At 42.2% G+C, this 20,752-nt stretch overlaps 2 protein-coding genes across 5 annotated transcripts in view; one reads left to right on the forward strand and one right to left on the reverse strand.

The window, feature by feature from the left end:
* Positions 1-6,459: 6,459 nt before the first annotated feature.
* anapc16 (anaphase promoting complex subunit 16) lies at positions 6,460-10,164 on the reverse strand. Of its 2 annotated transcripts, none has more exons than XM_071394586.1 (4): positions 9,919-10,164; positions 9,442-9,588; positions 7,280-7,354; positions 6,460-7,018 (listed from the first exon to the last, which is right to left on the reverse strand). In XM_071394586.1, the coding sequence occupies exons 2-4, from the start codon at positions 9,581-9,583 to the stop codon at positions 6,909-6,911; spliced, it is 327 nt and encodes a 108-aa protein (XP_071250687.1). In that variant the 5' UTR covers positions 9,584-9,588; positions 9,919-10,164; the 3' UTR covers positions 6,460-6,908. The 2 variants fall into 2 exon arrangements, with proteins under 2 accessions (XP_071250687.1, XP_071250688.1); XM_071394587.1 differs by having other exon boundaries at positions 9,893-9,984.
* ascc1 (activating signal cointegrator 1 complex subunit 1) overlaps positions 10,087-20,752 on the forward strand; it is a 43,331-nt gene continuing 32,665 nt past the window's right edge. For 2 of the 3 annotated variants that reach the window (XM_071394583.1, XM_071394584.1), the window contains exons 1-7: positions 10,113-10,342; positions 10,651-10,756; positions 12,352-12,449; positions 13,018-13,196; positions 15,323-15,456; positions 16,055-16,174; positions 17,512-17,636. In XM_071394583.1, the coding sequence (XP_071250684.1) occupies positions 10,225-10,342; positions 10,651-10,756; positions 12,352-12,449; positions 13,018-13,196; positions 15,323-15,456; positions 16,055-16,174; positions 17,512-17,636 (880 nt within the window). In that variant the 5' untranslated portion in view covers positions 10,113-10,224. Of the gene's footprint in view, positions 10,343-10,650; positions 10,757-12,351; positions 12,450-13,017; positions 13,197-15,322; positions 15,457-16,054; positions 16,175-17,511; positions 17,637-20,752 lie in introns of all 3 variants that reach the window. The other variant, XM_071394582.1, reaches the window with a different exon arrangement.

Below are 20,752 nucleotides of genomic sequence, written 5' to 3' on the forward strand. Positions count from 1 at the left end.
CTTACATACAAAGAAGCCCTACCCACTTTTTGAAACAAAGCACAGTGGTGAGTTCTACAACCATCACCAGTAATAAACCTAAGGGCACAATGGTGAGTTCTATAACCATCACCAGTAATAAACCTAAGGGCACAATGGTGAGTTCTACAACCATCACCAGTAATAAACCTAATGGCCCAATGGTGAGTTCTACAACCATCACCAGTAATAAACCTAAGGGAACAATGGTGAGTTCTATAACCATCACCAGTAATAAACCTAAGGGAACAATGGTGAGTTCTAGAATCATCATCAGTAATAAACCTAAGAGCCCAATGGTGAGCTCTACAACCATCACCAGTAATAAACCTAAGGGCACAATGGTGAGTTCTACAACCATCACCAGTAATAAACCTAAGGGAACAATGGTGAGTTCTAGAACCATCACCAGTAATACACCTAAGGGCCCAATGGTGAGTTCTATAACCATGACCAGTAATAAACCTAAGGGAACAATGGTGAGTTCTAGAACCATCACCAGTAATAAACCTAAGGGCCCAATGGTGAGTTCTAGAACCATCACCAGTAATAAACCTAAGGGCACAATGGTGAGTTCTACAACCATCACCAGTAATAAACCTAATGGCCCAATGGTGAGTTCTACAACCATCACCAGTAATACACCTAAGGGAACAATGGTGAGTTCTAGAACCATCACCAGTAATACACCTAAGGGCCCAATGGTGAGTTCTATAACCATGACCAGTAATAAACCTAAGGGAACAATGGTGAGTTCTAGAACCATCACCAGTAATAAACCTAAGGGCCCAATGGTGAGTTCTACAACCATCACCAGTAATAAACCTAAGGTCCCAATGGTGAGTTCTATAACCATCACCAGTAATAAACCTAAGGGTCCAATGGAAAACAGCATCTACTGGTTTAAGTATAGTTGCTGCTGCAGGCATATAGATAATATCCCCAGAATCTAAAATCGACATAAAAGTGGCCTGGACAATATACTTCCTATTATCAAAAGTCAGACATGCTTTTGTTTCTGTAAAAGAAACCAACCTTGAACTTTCAACTTCTTCACCACCTTAGTGACATGTTTTAATGACATTTTGTCATCAAGCCAGATACCAAGATATTTGTAGGAAGGAACTCGTTCAATTTGTGTAGCGTTCAAACTAGTCATTACAAATTCATTTAAATCTGGATTATAGGACCTAGACAAAAAGCATGCGTTTGGTTTTGTTTGTATTTACCACCAACTTTAGATCCAATAGTGACCTCTGCAGTGCTAGCAAATCAGATTGTAAACGTGAAAAGACTTGGCCAACTGATGCAGCAATGGAATACAACACTATCATCTGCATACAAAAATTAATATTACAATTTTTTACAGCATTACTAATGTTTTTTTGATATAGATTGTAAACATTAGCAGGCCGAGTATGTAACTCAAGGATCTCAGATTTGACCCCATCTACCCTGATGGCCTGAGTTCTGTCATTGAGATAATTACGAAATCATCAGCAAGCATCAGTACCCAAGCCTATCAGGACAGCTTATTCAACAGAATAACATGGTCTACATTACCCTATCAGGACAGCTTATTCAACAGAATAACATGGTCTATATTACCCTATCAGGACAGCTTAGTCAACAGAATAACATGGTCTACATTACCCTATCAGGACAGCTTATTCAACAGAATAACATGGTCTACATTACCCTATCAGGAAAGCTTATTCAACAGAATAACATGGTCTACATTACCCTATCAGGACAGCTTATTCAACAGAATAACATGGTCTACATTACCCTATCAGGACAGCTTATTCAACAGAATAACATGGTCTATATTACCCTATCGGGACAGCTTATTCAACAGAATAACATGATCTATATTACCCTATCAGGACAGTTTATTCAACATAATAACATGGTCTATATTACCCTATCGGGACAGCTTATTCAACAGAATAACATGATCTATATTACCCTATCAGGACAGTTTATTCAACATAATAACATGGTCTATATTACCCTATCAGGACAGCTTATTCAACAGAATAACATGGTCTACATTACCCTATCAGGACAGTTTATTCAACATAATAACATGGTCTATATTACCCTATCAGGACAGTTTATTCAACAGAATAACATGGTCTATATTACCCTATCAGGACAGCTTATTCAACAGAATAACATGGTCTATATTACCCTATCAGGACAGCTTATTCAACAGAATAACATGGTCTATATTACCCTATCAGGATAGCTTATTCAACAGAATAACATGATCTATATTACCCTATCAGGACAGTTTATTCAACAGAATAACATGGTCTATATTACCCTATCAGGACAGCTTATTCAACAGAATAACATGGTCTACATTACCCTATCAGGACAGCTTATTCAACAGAATAACATGGTCTACATTACCCTATCAGGACAGCTTATTCAACAGAATAACATGATCTATATTACCCTATCAGGACAGCGTATTCAACAGAATAACATGGTCTACATTACCCTATCAGGACAGCTTATTCAACAGAATAACATGGTCTATATTACCCTATCAGGACAGCTTATTCAACAGAATAACATGGTCTACATTACCCTATCAGGACAGCTTATTCAACAGAATAACATGGTCTATATTACCCTATCAGGACAGCTTATTCAACAGAATAACATGATCTATATTACCCTATCAGGACAGCTTATTCAACAGAATAACATGGTCTACTGTATAAAAAGCTTTTGACAAGTCTACATACATGGCAGTACTATTCTTTCTATCATCTAAGCCAACTGCAATAGCATTTACAACAAGCATGGTAGCCATAGTGGTGCTATCTAAACCCCATTATGCCTTAGTCATATGTTTAAAGTACTTCTGACATCCTCCACATGTACACTAAACATGCTACTTGAAAATAAAGTATGAGTAATCATAAAATATTGGACTCACAAAAATACCTCCTGATTAGGAACTAACTTAAACTGTGTTGCATCGGCTCAGTAAAGTCACTTTTTACTGTCCCAAAATTAGCAAAATAAAGTGATCGGCTGGTAAGCTACTGTGTTCTGTATCAGGCCTTACTACTGGTAGGAGAACACATTCTCAACCAGGCTTCTGTGTTCTGTATCAGGCCTTACTGCTGGTAGGAGAACACATTCTCAACCAGGCTTCTGTGTTCTGTATCAGGCCTTACTACTGGTAGGAGAACACATTCTCAACCAGGCTTCTGTGTTCTGTATCAGGCCTTACTGCTGGTAGGAGAACACATTCTCAACCAGGCTTCTGTGTTCTGTATCAGGCCTTACTGCTGGTAGGAGAACACATTCTCAACCAGGCTTCTGTGTTCTGTATCAGGCCTTACTGCTGGTAGGAGAACACATTCTCAACCAGGCTTCTGTGTTCTGTATCAGGCCTTACTGCTGGTAGGAGAACACATTCTCAACCGGGCTTCTGTGTTCTGTATCAGGCCTTACTGCTGGTAGGAGAACACATTCTCAACCGGGCTTCTGTGTTCTGTATCAGGCCTTACTGCTGGTAGGAGAACACATTCTCAACCGGGCTTCTGTGTTCTGTATCAGGCCTTACTGCTGGTAGGAGAACACATTCTCAACCAGGCTTCTGTGTTCTGTACCAGGCCTTACTGCTGGTAGGAGAACACATTCTCAACCGGGCTTCTGTGTTCTGTATCAGGCCTTACTGCTGGTAGGAGAACACATTCTCAACCAGGCTTCTGTGTTCTGTATCAGGCCTTACTGCTGGTAGGAGAACACATTCTCAACCGGGCTTCTGTGTTCTGTATCAGGCCTTACTGCTGGTAGGAGAACACATTCTCAACCGGGCTTCTGTGTTCTGTATCAGGCCTTACTGCTGGTAGGAGAACACATTCTCAACCGGGCTTCTGTGTTCTGTACCAGGCCTTACTACTGGTAGGAGAACACATTCTCAACCAGGCTTCTGTGTTCTGTATCAGGCCTTACTACTGGTAGGAGAACACATTCTCAACCGGGCTTCTGTGTTCTGTACCAGGCCTTACTGCTGGTAGGAGAACACATTCTCAACCAGGCTTCTGTGTTCTGTATCAGGCCTTACTGCTGGTAGGAGAACACATTCTCAACCAGGCTTCTGTGGTCTGCCAGAGAAAAGAAAAAAAAGTTTTTGGATGACAGCCAGGTATCACATATGCAGTGAAACAACACATGAAGAGAGATGGACGGACTGTACCAGTCAAGGAGATTGAACTGCTAGACAACAAAGGCACACAATGTGAACTGCAGCAAGACAAACAATGTGCTGTCATAAAATGACTGAAGGTTACCTTCAACAACCGTTGTCTCTATCTGATCAGGCATATAGATAGGTTACCGAAATCTGTAGAGGCAAGTTGATTGTTTGAAATAACTTTTATTATATGTACTTTGTAAAATACAAATCTACCAACTGACACAGCAAGAGACACAAAGTGTAAAGAAACATGAGCTTGGTTAAAAACAAGTTTTAACACAGCAAGAGACACAAAGTGTAAAGAAACATGGGCTTTGTTAAAAACAAGTTTTAACGCAGCAAGAGACACAAAGTGTAAAGAAACAGAAGCTTGGTTAAAAACAAGTTTTAACACAGCAAGAGACACAAAGTGTAAAGAAACAGAAGCTTGGTTAAAAACAAGTTTTAACACAGCAAGAGACACAAAGTGTAAAGAAACAGAAGCTTGGTTAAAAACAAGTTTTAACAGGACTAACTTTAGGACCCAGAAGTGTTCCTCTCGGTTAGTCACACCCTTTTATTGAGAAAAAAAGAATAAGAAAAAAAAGCAGCTTGTAAACTAGTACAGTACATTCTGTACAGTCAACCAACCACTGGACTTCCTCACTGCTCATTCAACTGAAAAACATTCATTCACTGGTGGAATCACCAAGTGCAGCACATTTCCTGACTTTAGATTCAATAAGACCCACCAGACACCAGGCTGAAAGAGACTGGATCTCTGCCAGGGCCACGCTCAGTAGACAAACACTGTGGAGGAACACCGCAGATAGAAAGGCCATAAGAATACAGCTGACATTTTAAAATGCTCTATTCTACTGGGCATTACAGACAACATATATGTTCCACAATACATTTCTATACCAATATCCTGTAACATTGCACCCTGCTGACCAGATTCCTGGTAAACAATAGTCTGTCCCTGGACTGGACTGTACTGACCAGACCCCTGGAAAACAATAGTCTGTCCCTGTACTGTACTGACCAGACCCCTGGTAAACAATAGTCTGTCCCTGGACTGTACTGACCAGACCCCTGGAAAACAATAGTCTGTCCCTAGACTGTACTGACCAGACCCCTGGAAAACAATGGTCTGTCCCTGGACTGTACTGACCAGACCCCTGGAAAACAATAGTCTGTCCCTAGACTGTACTGACCAGACCCCTGGAAAACAATAGTCTGTCCCTGGACTGTACTGACCAGACCCCTGGAAAACAATAGTCTGTCCCTGGACTGGACTGACCAGACCTCTGGAAAACAATAGTCTGTCCCTGGACTGTACTGTACTGACCAGACCCCTGGTAAACAATAGTCTGTCCCTAGACTGTACTGACCAGACCCCTGGTAAACAATAGTCTGTCCGTGGACTGTACTGACCAGACCCCTGGTAAACAATAGTCTGTCCCTGGACTGTACTTGGACTGTACTGTACTGACCAGACCCCTGGTAAACAATAGTCTGTCCCTGGACTGTACTGACCAGACCCCTGGAAAACAATAGTCTGTCCCTGTACTGTACTGACCAGACCCCTGGTAAACAATAGTCTGTCCCTGGACTGTACTGACCAGACCCCTGGAAAACAATAGTCTGTCCCTAGACTGTACTGACCAGACCCCTGGTAAACAATCGTCTGTCCCTGGACTGTACTGACCAGACCCCTGGAAAACAATAGTCTGTCCCTGGACTGTACTGACCAGACCCCTGGTAAACAATAGTCTGTCCCTGGACTGTAGACAGAACACCTACAGCCTGGTAGTGTAGACAGAACACCTACAGCCCTGGTAGTGTAGACAGAACACCTACAGCCTGGTAGTGTAGGCAGAATGGTGGTGATTTTATTAACAAAACCTATTTGTTCTCCCCCTGTCCTTTGATGACTGACTGCCTGATGTTATTGTGTGTGTGTATCTGCATATTGAGAGCAGCTTTGAGGGCATAGACACATGGACGTACTCGTACTGTCACCCAGAACATCAGCCTGTTCAGTCCCCTCCCTTTAGGATGTGTGGGGAATAACAAGCCTGGCTGCTGCTGCAGATGTTATTGTGTTCCCCTACATTCTCATTGACCTTGGTATTTACAGTAATACAATTAGCCTGGTTCTATTGTTTTCAACTGTGTGATAACAAACAATCCATTGTAATAATGTAATAAAGCTGTAAATAACTCGAATACAATTGATTCTGTATATTTTTTATTTAAATATTTAATAAATGATAATCCAAGTACGTCATGTTTTCATTTTAATACATAGGAAGAGGATTCCATCTTATTTTGTATATTTAAAAACCACTAGTAAAACATGAATGCATCAATTTCCCCACTATGACATGATTAATTACTCAATTCATAATTCATTGCTGTGATAAAGCTTTTTTAGGTCACAACAATAGCTAGCTCTGGTCCAGGGTGTCCGTTCCTCCAGTTAGTGAAGGAACGTGCTCTAACGACGACCTGGACCAGAGCTAAACATTGGCCAATACCAGGCAGGAACATCCTTCCTTGTGGGAATGACACAATAAATGACAATAAACAAAATGTGTTGGAAATAAAGTAGTGTTCTGCAGTCAATATGTTCCTCCAGTGGTAACCAGCTAGCGGCTACTGAGCACGTCTTTATTTGACTTTAAGACGGAGTAAATCCCAAAAGCTGTTCGATTGGTTTGTAACGCCACTCATCTGCTTCTAGCTCTTCAACCAAACTGGCCAGTTTCTCCATTCTAGATACCTGTTGATCTAAAAACAAATCAGTGAAATACGCTGTTAGATCAAGCATTGCGTTATCTTGTATCCGTTACCAGAGTACTTTTTTCCTTAACAACAAATGCATCCTAAATAGCACCCTATTCCCTATATAGTGGGCTACTTTTGACCAGGCCCATAGGGCTCTGGTTGAAAGTAGTCCACTATATATAGGGAATAGGGTGCCATTTGAGACGCACCCTTAGGCATTTAAAAATAATACTAATAATTGAATTAAGAGACTGATGGACTTACCGTGCTTCACCTGTTTCAGTGTTGACGCCACCTGGTAGCTGAACACAGACTCACACAGAAATCTGTCTGAGCCGTCTGAAGACACAGAGTTCATGTTCAATATCACATCAACTGCTGCTACGCTTTCCTCAACTAGCACATGTACAAATACTGTAGTAGTAGACAAGTTAACCCTGAAATAGTTTAAACAACAAGAATGGAAATGTGCCTTCTTGATCACAACCCAACCCAGCACACACACACACACACAAAACTATTACGCTATAGATCTATTATATAACATAACGTATTATAGTAAATGGTTTTGTGGTACAAACTATTTAATATCCAATCCTCCGGACGGGCACAATCCTCGGTAATTACTGAGTAAGTAAGTAGAGGAGTTAGCTAAAAACATGATATAACTCCTCACATTATGCCAACATGTGCCACCGTTCAGTTTGCTAGGATTGAGAAGTAAACAAACTGGAGAATAAAAAGACTAGCCAAAATAACCAACTAGAACACAATGTGTCACAAATGGCACTCTGTTCCCTAGATAGTGCACTACTGTTGACCATGTCCCTAGATAGTGCACTACTGTTGACCATGGCCCATATGATATTGGTGCACAATGTAGGGTTAGGTTCTCCAACTGGTGGCCCACGGACCGAATTCGGTCCCCCCATTTTCATTGTTGGCCAAAAGACATAAAACATCAGTTCCAAGTGATTAAATGTTTTGGAAATCTGTTCCCTTGTATTCCTGTGCACAATAGAGAGACACATCTGATCATATACAGTATACAAGTAAGCAAGGTTTGATATAATATTTGACTAAAACAATATGTTTGGTCTTCTTGCGGTCAATTTGCAGTCTACAACTGATTTCTAATTATGTTCAGACTCCCCGATTGTCCACTCAAGTAAAAACTCAAATCGTCCCGGGGCTGAATCTAGTTGATGATCCCTGGTGTAGGGAATAGGGTGCCATTTATTTATATATATATATATTTATTTTATTTAACTTGGCAAGTCAGTTAAGAACAAATTCTTATTTACAAGGACGACCTACCCCGGCCAAACCCTCCCCTAACCCGGACGACGCTGGGCCAATTGTGTGCTGCCCTGTGGGACAGGCCCCAAAAACAAAGCGGAATAGAACCCCAACCCTGGCCACCAGCTTCACTGCTGTCCCACTTAACAGTGAGCCCATTAGTCCTCTGAACACCCAGTACTTTCCAGCACAATGATCCAAACTAAGACATTCATTACAACACAATGTTTGATTTGGGGTCTAAATAGGTAACAAAGGATGGGGCACCCTATCCTAATATAGTGTACTACTTTGGCACATAAGGCTCTGGTCAAAATTAGTGCACAACGTAGGTAATAGGGTGTCATTTGGGATGCACAAAGCAGGGGCAATGAGCCAGATGGCCCTTTGGGTTCAAACAAACAGATCCTCTTGTGTGATGTGACAAAACTGGTGGTGGGTGTTGTGGGCTGACCCATTGGCAGAGCACTGACTACTATCTGGTGCCCATGTACGTCCTGTTGGATCCAACTATGATTCAAAGGATCATGGGTCACCAACTCCAGATCAAAGGATCACTAACTACACTTGACTTGAAGCCAGATTGATTTGGGTGTGAGGGAAGTGGGGCACACTGGCGATGCGTGTTGATATTGGGGCAGAGCATCGACTGTCGCTGGTAGCAGCACACGTCCTCCTGGAGGAAGATCCAACTATGACGCATGGTAGCTAGGTCATTCAGGGAACAGTGAAAAGTTCCAGGGACACATTGTTTATCTTGTGGGTAAAATCCAGACAAGCTACACTTGACTTGAAGCCAGATAGAATAGTTGTACGAGAAGTGTGGCTAGGCAGATGTACAGAAGGGGCTTGTATTCAGAACCAAACACATGTACAGTAGCTAACCACAAACACACAGAAGCATTAATCCATCTGAAACACACAGCATTACTGTATATGGGATATGAGCATGATTAATATTGTAATCAGAGCCAAGAACATGTTCAGAATGTTGCAGGTAGAATGTACAGAACAGACAAGGTTTTGTAGAACTCCAAAAGAATCCTCATCACCGGTCTGTCTCTTGCAACGTTCTGAACCTATATTCCAAAGCCTCTGGTGATTGGCCCGTGTCAAAGAAAGCCTACCTTCCATCATCTCCCCGGCGCCTTTGGGATAAGTGTAGAGGACCTTACGCGGGGGGATGAGTTCTGACGCGCTGAATCCAGAGCCAGTCACCGAGCTCCCACTAACCCCTCCGGCAGAGGAGGATGAGGAGGAGGCTGCCATTCCAACTGAGGAAGAGGAACACAACCGCAAATCATGATCACCAAGTTCAGAGTCGTGTATTGCGGATAAATACAGTCCCAAATGACCAGCAATATTTCTTCAAAGTAAATGTAGCTAGCTGTGCAGCATTAGCACAGATAGAACACGTTATACACATCTTTGTCATTACATTAGCATTACTAGCTGGCTAACAACACAAGGCTAACAACGTTATGAATAATAAACTGGCAAACATAGCTAGCTAACGTTACATGAAGCATAGCGCATTTACTACTGAAGCAAAATTTCCGCATAATAAATCAGACATACGAGTCTTATTGAAGTGATGAACCTACCACTGGTGATGGAGAAAGCAGCAGGCTAACTTCTGTTTTTGTTTAAGGTTAGCTACCCCAACAATAACCCCGCTTTACGGTTTATGCGATATATAAATCAAATGTTGATATTGGCGCATCATTAATTTGTTGCGAGCGCGGAATGTCTATCCATGCAGCGTAGAGATCAGCGACTACGTAATCAGCTGGTTACTTTACGTCAAACTGCCGTATGTCGCAAAACAGCCAAAGAGCACACACATAGTTGGCAGCTACTATTCACTACAGTATATATAGTTTTATTTACTATTCAAGATAACTGCTACAATGGAAATCTTACGTCCATCATTGATCAACATAAGTGGAAGAGTATACAGAAGAAATACCATCAAAGAAGACCAGTATGAAGAGGGGGAAGAGGACGACTCCTACATGGGACCACCAGGTAGCTAGGTCCTCAGTGCTAGCCATTATACCTCATTGGTGCTAGCTCCCTACAACCCCAGCTAACTATAGCTAGCTAGCTAGATAAGACAGATGGCTACAATACTGTGCAGTACTACCAGATAATTGACCTTATTCTACTGAGACTTAGCTAGTTATAGCTGACCAATTGACCACCACAATGTGTTGTGGGATGCTTGTCTCCTCTAAATGTAGCTGTCTCCTCTCCTATTTGTCCCTGCTGCACCTGTTATGGAACACCAACATGTTCTTGCCGATCTCACACATGCACTTTGTTGTTTTGATTAGCTAGTGAACCGTTTGACGAAGACGAAGAGTTCTGTGACAACCACTCCATAGAACAGACTGACAAAGGTTTCAGCTGTGCCATTGATGTCCCAAGTGTTCTTTACAAGTGAGTTACAAACACCATGTAGGCTATGCACCCTAAATGGCACCCTATTCGGTGCACTACTTTTGACCAGAGCCCTAAGGGAATAGGGTGCCAGTTGGGATGCACTTCATGAGTCGATGACGGCATATGACTTTAAACTATGCACTTTTATGTTTACATACCCTACATTACTCATCTCATATGTATATGTATATACTGTACTCTATATCATCTACTGCATCTTGCCATCTTTATGTAATACATGTATCACTAGCCACTTTAAACTATGCCACTTTATGTTTACATACCCTACATTACTCATCTCATATGTATATACTGTACTCGATACCATCTACTGCATCTTGCCTATGCCGTTCTGTACCATCACTCATTCATATATCTTTATGTCCATATTCTTTATCCCTTTACACTTGTGTGTATAAGGTAGTAGTTGTGGAATTGTAAGGTTAGATTACTCGTTGGTTATTACTGCATTGTCGGAACTAGAAGCACAAGCATTTCGCTACACTCGCATTAACATCTGCTAACCATGTGTATGTGACAAATAAAATTTGATTTGATTTGAGGTGTTAGTCCATTTTAGGATCCGGGAGTAGATGACCCACACTCTCGTCTCTAACGTGTGAGCTCAACATTTCCCGAACCGTCCCATTACAGATCAAAATGTTGAATAAACCTAATTTGGACTTACTTTACCCGTTGTCCACAGGGAAGTGTTTTTAGCCGGACTTTCAGTACGCTGGTCTGTATATGGTTCTGTTGGTTTGGAGTTTCAATACTTCACGCGATTCGCATGCGACGTAAACATTTAGCACAATATGTAAACAAAGGCCAAGTGTAACCGTACCAGAGACCGAACGCTGCCGACTTTTAGTTTGCAGTAAGACGCAAGCACTTCCAGCTGATTGCGAGGAAACGTGGTTCAGTCGACAACGTTTGGGTACGTCTGGCTACCTGCCATGCATCAGAAGATTGAAAATACATACACACTTTGCCCGTGCTCATTTCACATACACTATATCTACAACAGTATGTGGACACCCTTTCAAATTAGAGGATTAGCCTATTTCAGCCACACTCGTTGTTGACAGGTGTATAAAATCGAGCACACAGCCATGCAATCTCCATAGACAAACATTGGCAGTAGAATGGCCTTCCTGAAGAGCTCAGTGACTTTCAACGTGTCACCGTCATAGGATGCCACCTTCTAACAAGTCAGTTTGTCAAATTTCTGCCCTGCTAGAGCTTCCCCGGGCGACAGTAAGTCCTGTTATTGTGCCATGTAGTATAGCAGGAATACAAGCTGACAGAGTCATACACACCGACGCCCCATAAAGTCTGGTTAATAATCCTTTCCTGTGTTTATCTCCACTTCCTACCGTCACGTTTAAATATCATTTTATTCAACATTCTGGCTTGTAGAAATTTCTTTAAGACTGAATATCCATAAGGTAACCATGGTAACAGCGTAATATTTTAGGCAAATTAGGTGTGTGTGTGTGTGTATTTCATTATGGTCATTAGGTCTATGTGTACATCTTCAATGAAAATCAAGGATATGGTGTACTAACCAGAGAAGTGTGTGTTTTTAACAGATACATCATCGGGAGGAAAGGAGAGACACGTAGAAGACTAGAGGCAGACACAAAGACAGACATCAACATTCCTAAACAAGGAGTGGAAGGGCAGATCGGTGAGTGGCATTTTATTAGCGGAGAGACCAGTACCTCTGGTCCAGGGGCTTGAGCCTTTTTCAGCCTTCTTGAAGAAGGGTCAGGCCGCACGTAACGCCCTGGACCAGAGCTTGGAGACCAGCCCAAACCAGAGGTCTATAGTAAAGATACTGGTGCAACACTGTAGCCTCGTCCCATATTATGACTGTTTGTGCTGTCTCACCAACTCATATGGTCGGAATTACAAGACATTTCATGTTTTTATTTTATTTTACCTTTATTTATCTAGGCAAGTGATTAACAATGACTATAGGAGTTCACTATGCAAGCACAAACAGATCTGGGACCAGTCTAGCAAAACTCTCCTTTCTCTACCTCTGGGGATTTCAGGGATTTTCTGTCAGCAGTCAAGTCATATTAATGAGTTTATTAATAAAAGTCAGCCAAGAACGTGGGTCCAGCAACCACGCTAAACTCAAGACTGAAGCGTTATCCAGGAACCTCTTCTCCTGAGGGCTAGAATCATGGGATATCAAAATAAAAGTCTCACATTTACAGTCACACAATAACGGTTACACATTGTTCCAGTGATCACTGGCTCCCAGAAGGCCGCGGTGTCCTCTGCCGTGACTCGTGTCGAGCTCCTGGTGCAGAGCTTTCGCAAGAAGCAGCCGTTCACCCACTTCCTGTCGTTCGCTCTTAACCACCCTCAAGTTCAGGATGGATTCCTGAGGTTTAAAGAGGAGGTGTTGGAGCAGTGTTCTCAGGTAAGGAAGTGTGTGTGTGTGTGTGTGTGTGTGTGTGTGTGTGTGTGTGTGTGTGTGTGTGTGTGTGTGTGTGTGTGTGTGTGTGTGTGTGTGTGTGTGTGTGTGTGTGTGTGTGTGTGTGTGTGCGTGCGTGCATGGCGGATGGGAGGGATGACAATCTGTAAAATCGTGCATAATATTCTCCAACTCCAGTTTGAGATTTGACTATATTCCATTCATGTTTATATTGACTGAATAGCTATCAGAGATCTTGGGTCCCTGTTTTAGTTTCTCTGGGTGTCTGGTTCTGGGTTAAATTGTGCAGATCTAGGATCAGCTTCCTCTTCCCCCAATACTAATCTCAACTAGAGGTCGACCGATTAGTCGGAATGGCTGATTAATTAGGGGCGATTTAAAGTTTTCATAACAATCGGAAATCGTTTTTTTTTGGACACCGATTTGGCCGATTAAAAAAAATATATATTTTTTTTTACTCCTTTATTTAACTAGGCAAGTCAGTTAAGAACACATTCTTATTTTCAATGACGGCCTAGGAACGGTGGGTTAACTGCCTTGTTCAGGGGCAGAACGACAGATTTTTACCTTGTCAGCTCGGGGATTCAATCTTGTAACCTTATGGTTAACTAGTCCAACGCTCTAACCACCTGCCTCACGAGGAGCCCGCCTGTTACGCGAATATAGTAAGAAGCCAAGGTAAGTTGCTAGCTAGCATTAAACTTATCTTATACAATCAATCAATCATAATCACTAATTAACTACACATGGTTGATGATATTACTAGTTTATCTGGCGTGTCCTGCGTTGCATATAATCGATGCGGTGCGCATTTGCAAAACAGGACTGTTGTTGCTCCAACGTGTACCTAACCATAAACATCAATGCCTTTCTTAAAATCAATATACAAGTATATATTTTTAAACCTGCATATTTAGTTAATATTGCCTGCTAACATGAATTTCTTTTAACTAGGAAAATTGTGTCACTTCTCTTGCAACAGAGTCAGGGTATATGCAGCAGTTTGGGCCGCCTGGCTCGTTGCGAACTGTGTGCAGACTATTTCTTCCTAACAAAGACAGCCAACTTCGCAAACGGGGGATGATTTAACAAAAGCCCATTTGCGAAAAAAGCACAATCGTTGCACGACTGTACCTAACCATAAACATCCATGCCTTTCTTAAAATCAATACACAGAAGTATATATTTTTAAACCTGCATATTTAGCTAAAAGAAATCCAGGTTAGCAGGCAATATTAACCAGGTGAAATTGTGTCACTTCTCTTGCGTTCATTGCACGCAGTGTCAGGGTATATGCAACAGTTTGGGCCGCCTGGCTCGTTGCGAACTAATTTGCCAGAATTCTACGTAATTATGACATAACATTGAAGGTTGTGCAATGTAACAGGAATATTTAGATCTTGCCCTGCAAGGGGAAAAATGGGTAACGCTGCTTCGAGGGTGGCTGTTGTCGATGTGTTCCTGGTTCGAGCCCAGGTAGGAGCGAGGAGAGGGACGGAAACTATACTGTTACACTGGCAATACTAAAGTGCCTATAAGAACATCAAATAGTCAAAGATATATGAAATACAAATCGTATATAGAGAGAAATAGTCCTATAATTCCTATAATAACTACAACCTAAAACTTCTTACCTGGGAATATTGAAGACTCATGTTAAAAGGAACCACCAGCTTTCATATGTTCTCATGTTCTGAGCAAGGAACTTAAACGTTAGCTTTCTTACATGGCACATATTGCACTTTTACTTTCTTCTCCAACACTTTGTTTTTGCATTATTTAAACCAAATTGAACATGTTTCATTATTTATTTGAGGCTAAATTGATTTTATTGATGTATTATATTAAGTTAAAATAAGTGTTCATTCAGTATTGTTGTAATTGTCATTATTACAAATATATTTTTTTTAATCGCCCGATTAATCGGTATCGGCTTTTTTTGGTCCTCCAATAATCGGTATCGGCGTTGAAAATCATAATCGGTCGACCTCTAATCTCAACCATTAGTGGGGGAAATGCAAAACGGACCTAAGATCAGTGTCTAGGGGCAACTTCACCCTACAGCGTTTCTCTGTGTGGTCAGTTCATCTCAGGTCTCCTCTCTTGTTAAGGACCACGGAGTAGATGGAAGCATCTTCCAGAACCCTGCTAAGCTCCATCTGACAGTCGGCACCCTGGCTCTGCTGAACGACCTGGAAGTGACCCAAGCATGTAAACAACTCCAGCACTGTCAGGACTTTATCAAGTAGGTATGACTGACTGACAACTGGGTCATGTTCATTAGGAATCAAACGGATGAAAACAGACTGAAATAGGGAGGGACTATCCCTATCTAGATTGTAGGGATTGTATAAAACTTTGAGTTGGAGCCAGGAACACATGTTATGTCATGTAACACACATGTTATGTTATGTCAAGTAGCACATTATGTCATGTCATGTTATGTAACACACATTATGTCATGTCATGTTATGTAACACATGTTATGTCAAGTAACACATTATGTTATGTCATGTAACACACATTATGTTATGTCATATAACACATTATGTCATGTTATGTAACACACGTTATGTCATTTAACACATGTTATGTCATGTAACATGTTATGTCAAGTAACACACGTTATGTCAAGTAACACACATTATGTTATGTCATGTAACACTTTATGTTATGTCATGTAACAAACATTATGTCATGTAACACACATTATGTTATGTCATATAACACATTATGTCATGTTATGTAACACACATGTTATGTCATTTAACACATATTATGTCATGTACACATGTTATGTCATGTAACAAACATTATGTCATGTAACACACATTATGTTTCAGGACCATCACAGAAGGGAAGCCCCTCCCGTTGGAGGTGACAGGGATTGAGTACATGAACGATGACCCAGCCATGGTGGATGTCCTGTATGCCAAGGTCCAAGTCAAAGATGGTTCGGACAAGTAAGAGTCTGGTTGCTTCTCTTGAGGGTTGGATACTCTCATGTCTCTTTCTTTAACCACAGTTTGTACCACAGTGACTCTGGCTCCTTGAAAAGCACTATATACAGTGCCTTAGGGAAAAGTATTCAGTATTCAGACCCCTTGACACAGCCTTATTCTAAAATGGATTAAATACAACAAAAAACCTCTGCAATCTACACACAATACCCCATAATGACATCACAATACCCCATAGACATTACAATACCCCATAATGACAAAGCGAAAACAGTTTTTTTTTAATTATTTGCAAATGTATTTAAAAAAAAACCTGAAATACATTATTTACATAATTATTCAGATCCTTTGCTATGAGACTCGAAATTGAGCTCAGGTGCATCCTGTTTCCATTGGCCGTCCTTGAGATGTTTCTACAACTTGATTGAAGTTCACCTGTGGTAAATTCAATTGATTGGACATGATTTGGAAAGGCACACAGCTGTCTATATAAGGTCCTACAGTTGTCAGTGCATGACAGAATGCCCTTGAGTGGCCCAGCCAGAGGCCGGACTTGAACCTGATCGTTTGATCTCTGGAGAGACCTGAAAATAGCTTTGCAGCGACACTCCCCATCCAACCTGACAGAACTTGAGAGGATCTGCAGAGAACAATGGGAGAAACTCCCCAAATACAGGTGTGCCAAGCTTGTCGCGTCATACCCAAGAAGAGTTGAAGCTGTAATCGCTGCCAAAGGTGCTTCAACAAAGTACTGAGTAAAGGGTCTGTGTGACTTATGTAAATGTGGTATTTCAGCTTTACGTTTTTAATACATTTGCAAACATTTCTAAAAACCTGTTTTTGCTTTGTCGTTATGGGGTATTGTGTGTAGATTGTTGAGGGGGGGGGGATGACAATTTAGTCCATTTTAGAATAAGTCTGCAACGTAACAAAATGTGGGAAAAGTCAAGGGGTCTGAGTACTTAACGAAAGCACTGTAAATACCATTTAGTATTATTAGTATTTTTACAGTTTACTTTTTTAATGACCGATTGAGTGACAATTAGTACATTTAAAATGATGTTCATCGTTAGGATGTCAACAGTGTGAGAGGGTTGCTCCCTGGTAACAACAACTAACTCTTGTGTTGACCCTCTGTGTTGACCCTCTGTGTTGACCCTCTGTGTTGACCCTCTGTGTTGACCCTCTGTGTTGACCCTTTGTGTTGACCCTCTGTGTTGACCCTCTGTGTTGACCCTCTGTGTTGACCCTCTGTGTTGACCCTCTGTGTTGACCCTCTGTGTTGACCCTCTGTGTTGACCCTCTGTGTTGACCCTCTGTGTTGACTGTCTGCTGTGCAGGCTGCAGGCCATTGTGGAGCGGCTGGTGGACCACTTTGTTTCCTCAGGGCTGATGGTCAGAGAATGGGACAGAGTGAAACTGCACGGCACAGTGATGAACACTCTGTTCAGGAAGGCTGCTTCAGGTAGGATGAAGAAAGTGGTTTTGTCTATGGCCGTCACTGATGTGTGTTTAGGTATGTGTATTGGAGCTTCATCTTGAAAACAAGGACACTTACTAGAGTACAAACGCAAACACACACATATACATGTACTTGAAATGAAAATGCTAAATAAGTGTCACTGTTCTCTCAAAGCAGGCTTTCCACTGTCTAAAACTGACCCAGAGTATCCTCCTGATAATGTGAGCCTGTTTCCCTCGTTCTCCTCCCACTTAGAAATATGGACATTAAGTCAGAGTCACTGGACACGGAGTCAGTCAGCATAAAGATGGACATTAAGTCAGAGTCACTGGACACGGAGTCAGTCAGCATAAAGATGGACATTAAGTCAGTCACTGGACACAGAGTCAGTCAGCATAAAGATGGACATTAAGTCAGTCACTGAACACAGAGTCAGTCAGCATAAAGATGGACATTAAGTCAGTCACTGGACACGGAGTCAGTCAGCATAAAGATGGACATTAAGTCAGAGTCACTGGACACGGAGTCAGTCAGCATAAAGATGGACATTAAGTCAGTCACTGGACACGGAGTCAGTCAGCATAAAGATGGACATTAAGTCAGAGTCACTGGACACGGAGTCAGTCACCATAAAGATGGACATTAAGTCAGAGTCACTGGACACGGAGTCAGTCAGCATAAAGATGGACATTAAGTCAGAGTCACTGGACACGGAGTCAGTCAGCATAAAGATGGACATTAAGTCAGTCACTGGACACGGAGTCAGTCAGCATAAAGATGGACATTAAGTCAGAGTCACTGAACACGGAGTCAGTCAGCATAAAGATCGACATTAAGTCAGAGTCACTGGACACGGAGTCAGTCAGCATAAAGATGGACATTAAGTCAGTCACTGGACACGGAGTCAGTCAGCATAAAGATGGACATTAAGTCAGAGTCACTGGACACGGAGTCAGTCAGCATAAAGATGGACATTAAGTCAGTCACTGGACACGGAGTCATGGCATAATCACATTAATGAAACAAACTGACACCTTAACACACCACCCCATGTCAACAACACGGATGTAACAATAACAACAATAACAACCCCTATATATTTTTTTATTTTTTTAATGTATTTTATTTAAACTTTATTTAACTAGGCAAGTCAGTTACAAACAAATTCTTATTTACAATGACGGCCTACCAAAAGGCCTTCTGCGAGGACGAGGGCTAGGATTAAAAATATATTAAATAAAAAAAATAAAAATATATATATATATAATAAAAATGTTTATTAAAATAACATTTTTATTTGTGTCAGCAACACATAACAACAACATGGCAGCAGCACAACATAGTATAAACATTATTGGGCACAGACAGCACAAAGGGCAAGAGGGTAGAGACAACAATATATCACGCAAAGCAGCCACAACTGTCAGTAAGTGTCCATGATTGAGTCTTTGAATGAAGAGATAAAACTGTCCAGTTTGAGTGTTTGTTGCAGCTCGTTGCAGTGAACTGAAAAGAGGAGCGACCCAGTCCCTGTTCCTGAAGTAGTAAACAGAGTTTTAGTGCTTAGTTTTAGTGCTCTTGGACAGACCCCTCCCTTTGTCCTGTGCTCTTGGACAGACCCCTCCCTTTGTCCTGTGCTCTTGGACAGGCCCCTCCCTTTGTCCTGTGCTCTTGGACAGACCCCTCCCTTTGTCCTGTGCTCTTGGACAGACCCCTCCCTTTGTCCTGTGCTCTTGGACAGACCCCTCCCTTTGTCCTGTGCTCTTGGACAGACCCCTCCCTTTGTCCTGTGCTCTTGGACAGACCCCTCCCTTTGTCCTGTGCTCTTGGACAGACCCCTCCCTTTGTCCTGTGCTCTTGGACAGACCCCTCCCTTTGTCCTGTGCTCTTGGACAGACCCCTCCCTTTGTCCTGTGCTCTTGGACAGACCCCTCCCTTTGGCCTGTGCTCTTGGACAGACCCCCCCTCCCCTTTGTCCTGTGCTCTTGGACAGACCCCTCCCTTTGTCCTGTGCTCTTGGACAGACCCCTCCCTTTGTCCTGTGCTCTTGGACAGACCCCTCCCCTTTGTCCTGTGCTCTTGGACAGACCCCTCCCTTTGTCCTGTGCTCTTGGACAGACCCCTCCCTTTGTCCTGTGCTCTTGGACACTCAGCTGCCCAGCCCAGTGTTGTTGGCCAGTCTCTCAGCTGCCCAGCCCTGTGTAAACTCATGCATGAAAGAACTAGGGCTGGACTTGATCCACGGCCAACTGAATGAAACCCCTTGTCACTGCTGTTGGAAAACACTCTGTCCTGTTGCACACAAACAGAGTTGTGGCCAAAGAGGGAGCGAGAGGGAGGGAGAGAGAGAGGGAGGGAGGGAGAGAGAGAGAGAGGGAGCGAGAGAGGGAGCGAGAGAGGGAGCGAGAGAGAGAGAGAGAGGGAGCGAGAGAGGGAGCGAGAGAGGGAGCGAGAGAGGGAGCGAGAGAGAGAGAGAGAGGGAGGGAGAGAGGGAGCGAGAGAGAGAGAGAGGGAGGGAGGGAGCGAGGGAAGGTTACTGTTGGTTCTGCACTTGTTGTTGACTAGTAGAATTGCTCAGAATGCAGTGTTTTAGTTACGTCACTGCTGCATACCAGATGAATGGTCAGCATTATGTTGTTAGAATCACAGCTATTACATAAAAGACAGGGACATTGACAAATCAGGCTGGTGGTGGTAAGGCTGTCATTTGTTTAGTGTTTTTCAGAGAGAGAGAGAGAGTCATTTAGGATCATATCTCCCAGTACAGTTCATAGGGATATCCACCTGGTTTGAACAGTGTTGTAATAAACGGTGGGGTTGACGGTGAACTCCACTAAACCTCGTTAACCCACATTTTAGATTTTATAAATAGGGTTGTCCACCTAATACATTAGATGTGTGTTTTGTTCATTAGGGTCAAAGGACCTTTTTCCAAAGTTCACCTTTTTGTTAACCAAATCTGTATTTTGGATGTAAATGTCGTGTTCTAAGGGTCCAGACACCGTTTTCTACTTGGTTGTGAGAAATATACCCCACCAGCGATAGACTTCCTCATGCTCGTTGTGAGAAATATACCCCACCAGCGATAGACTTCCTCATGCTCGTTGTGAGAAATATAC

The sequence above is a fragment of the Salvelinus alpinus genome, chromosome 3 (genome assembly GCF_045679555.1).
Source record: "Salvelinus alpinus chromosome 3, SLU_Salpinus.1, whole genome shotgun sequence".
NCBI classification, from domain to species: Eukaryota; Metazoa; Chordata; class Actinopteri; order Salmoniformes; family Salmonidae; genus Salvelinus; species Salvelinus alpinus.

What these genes read in the sequence shown, in the direction of transcription:
- anapc16 (XM_071394586.1), bottom strand. Translation starts at nt 9,583, where the DNA reads ATGGCAGCCTCCTCCTCATCCTCCTCTGCCGGAGGGGTTAGTGGGAGC. An exon ending in CGCCGGGGAGATGATGGAAG is followed by an intron (nt 7,355 to 9,441) that starts GTAGGCTTTCTT and finishes CTGTGTCTTCAG; the next exon opens with ACGGCTCAGACAGATTTCTG. An exon ending in ACTGAAACAGGTGAAGCACG is followed by an intron (nt 7,019 to 7,279) that starts GTAAGTCCATCA and finishes ATTTGTTTTTAG; the next exon opens with ATCAACAGGTATCTAGAATG.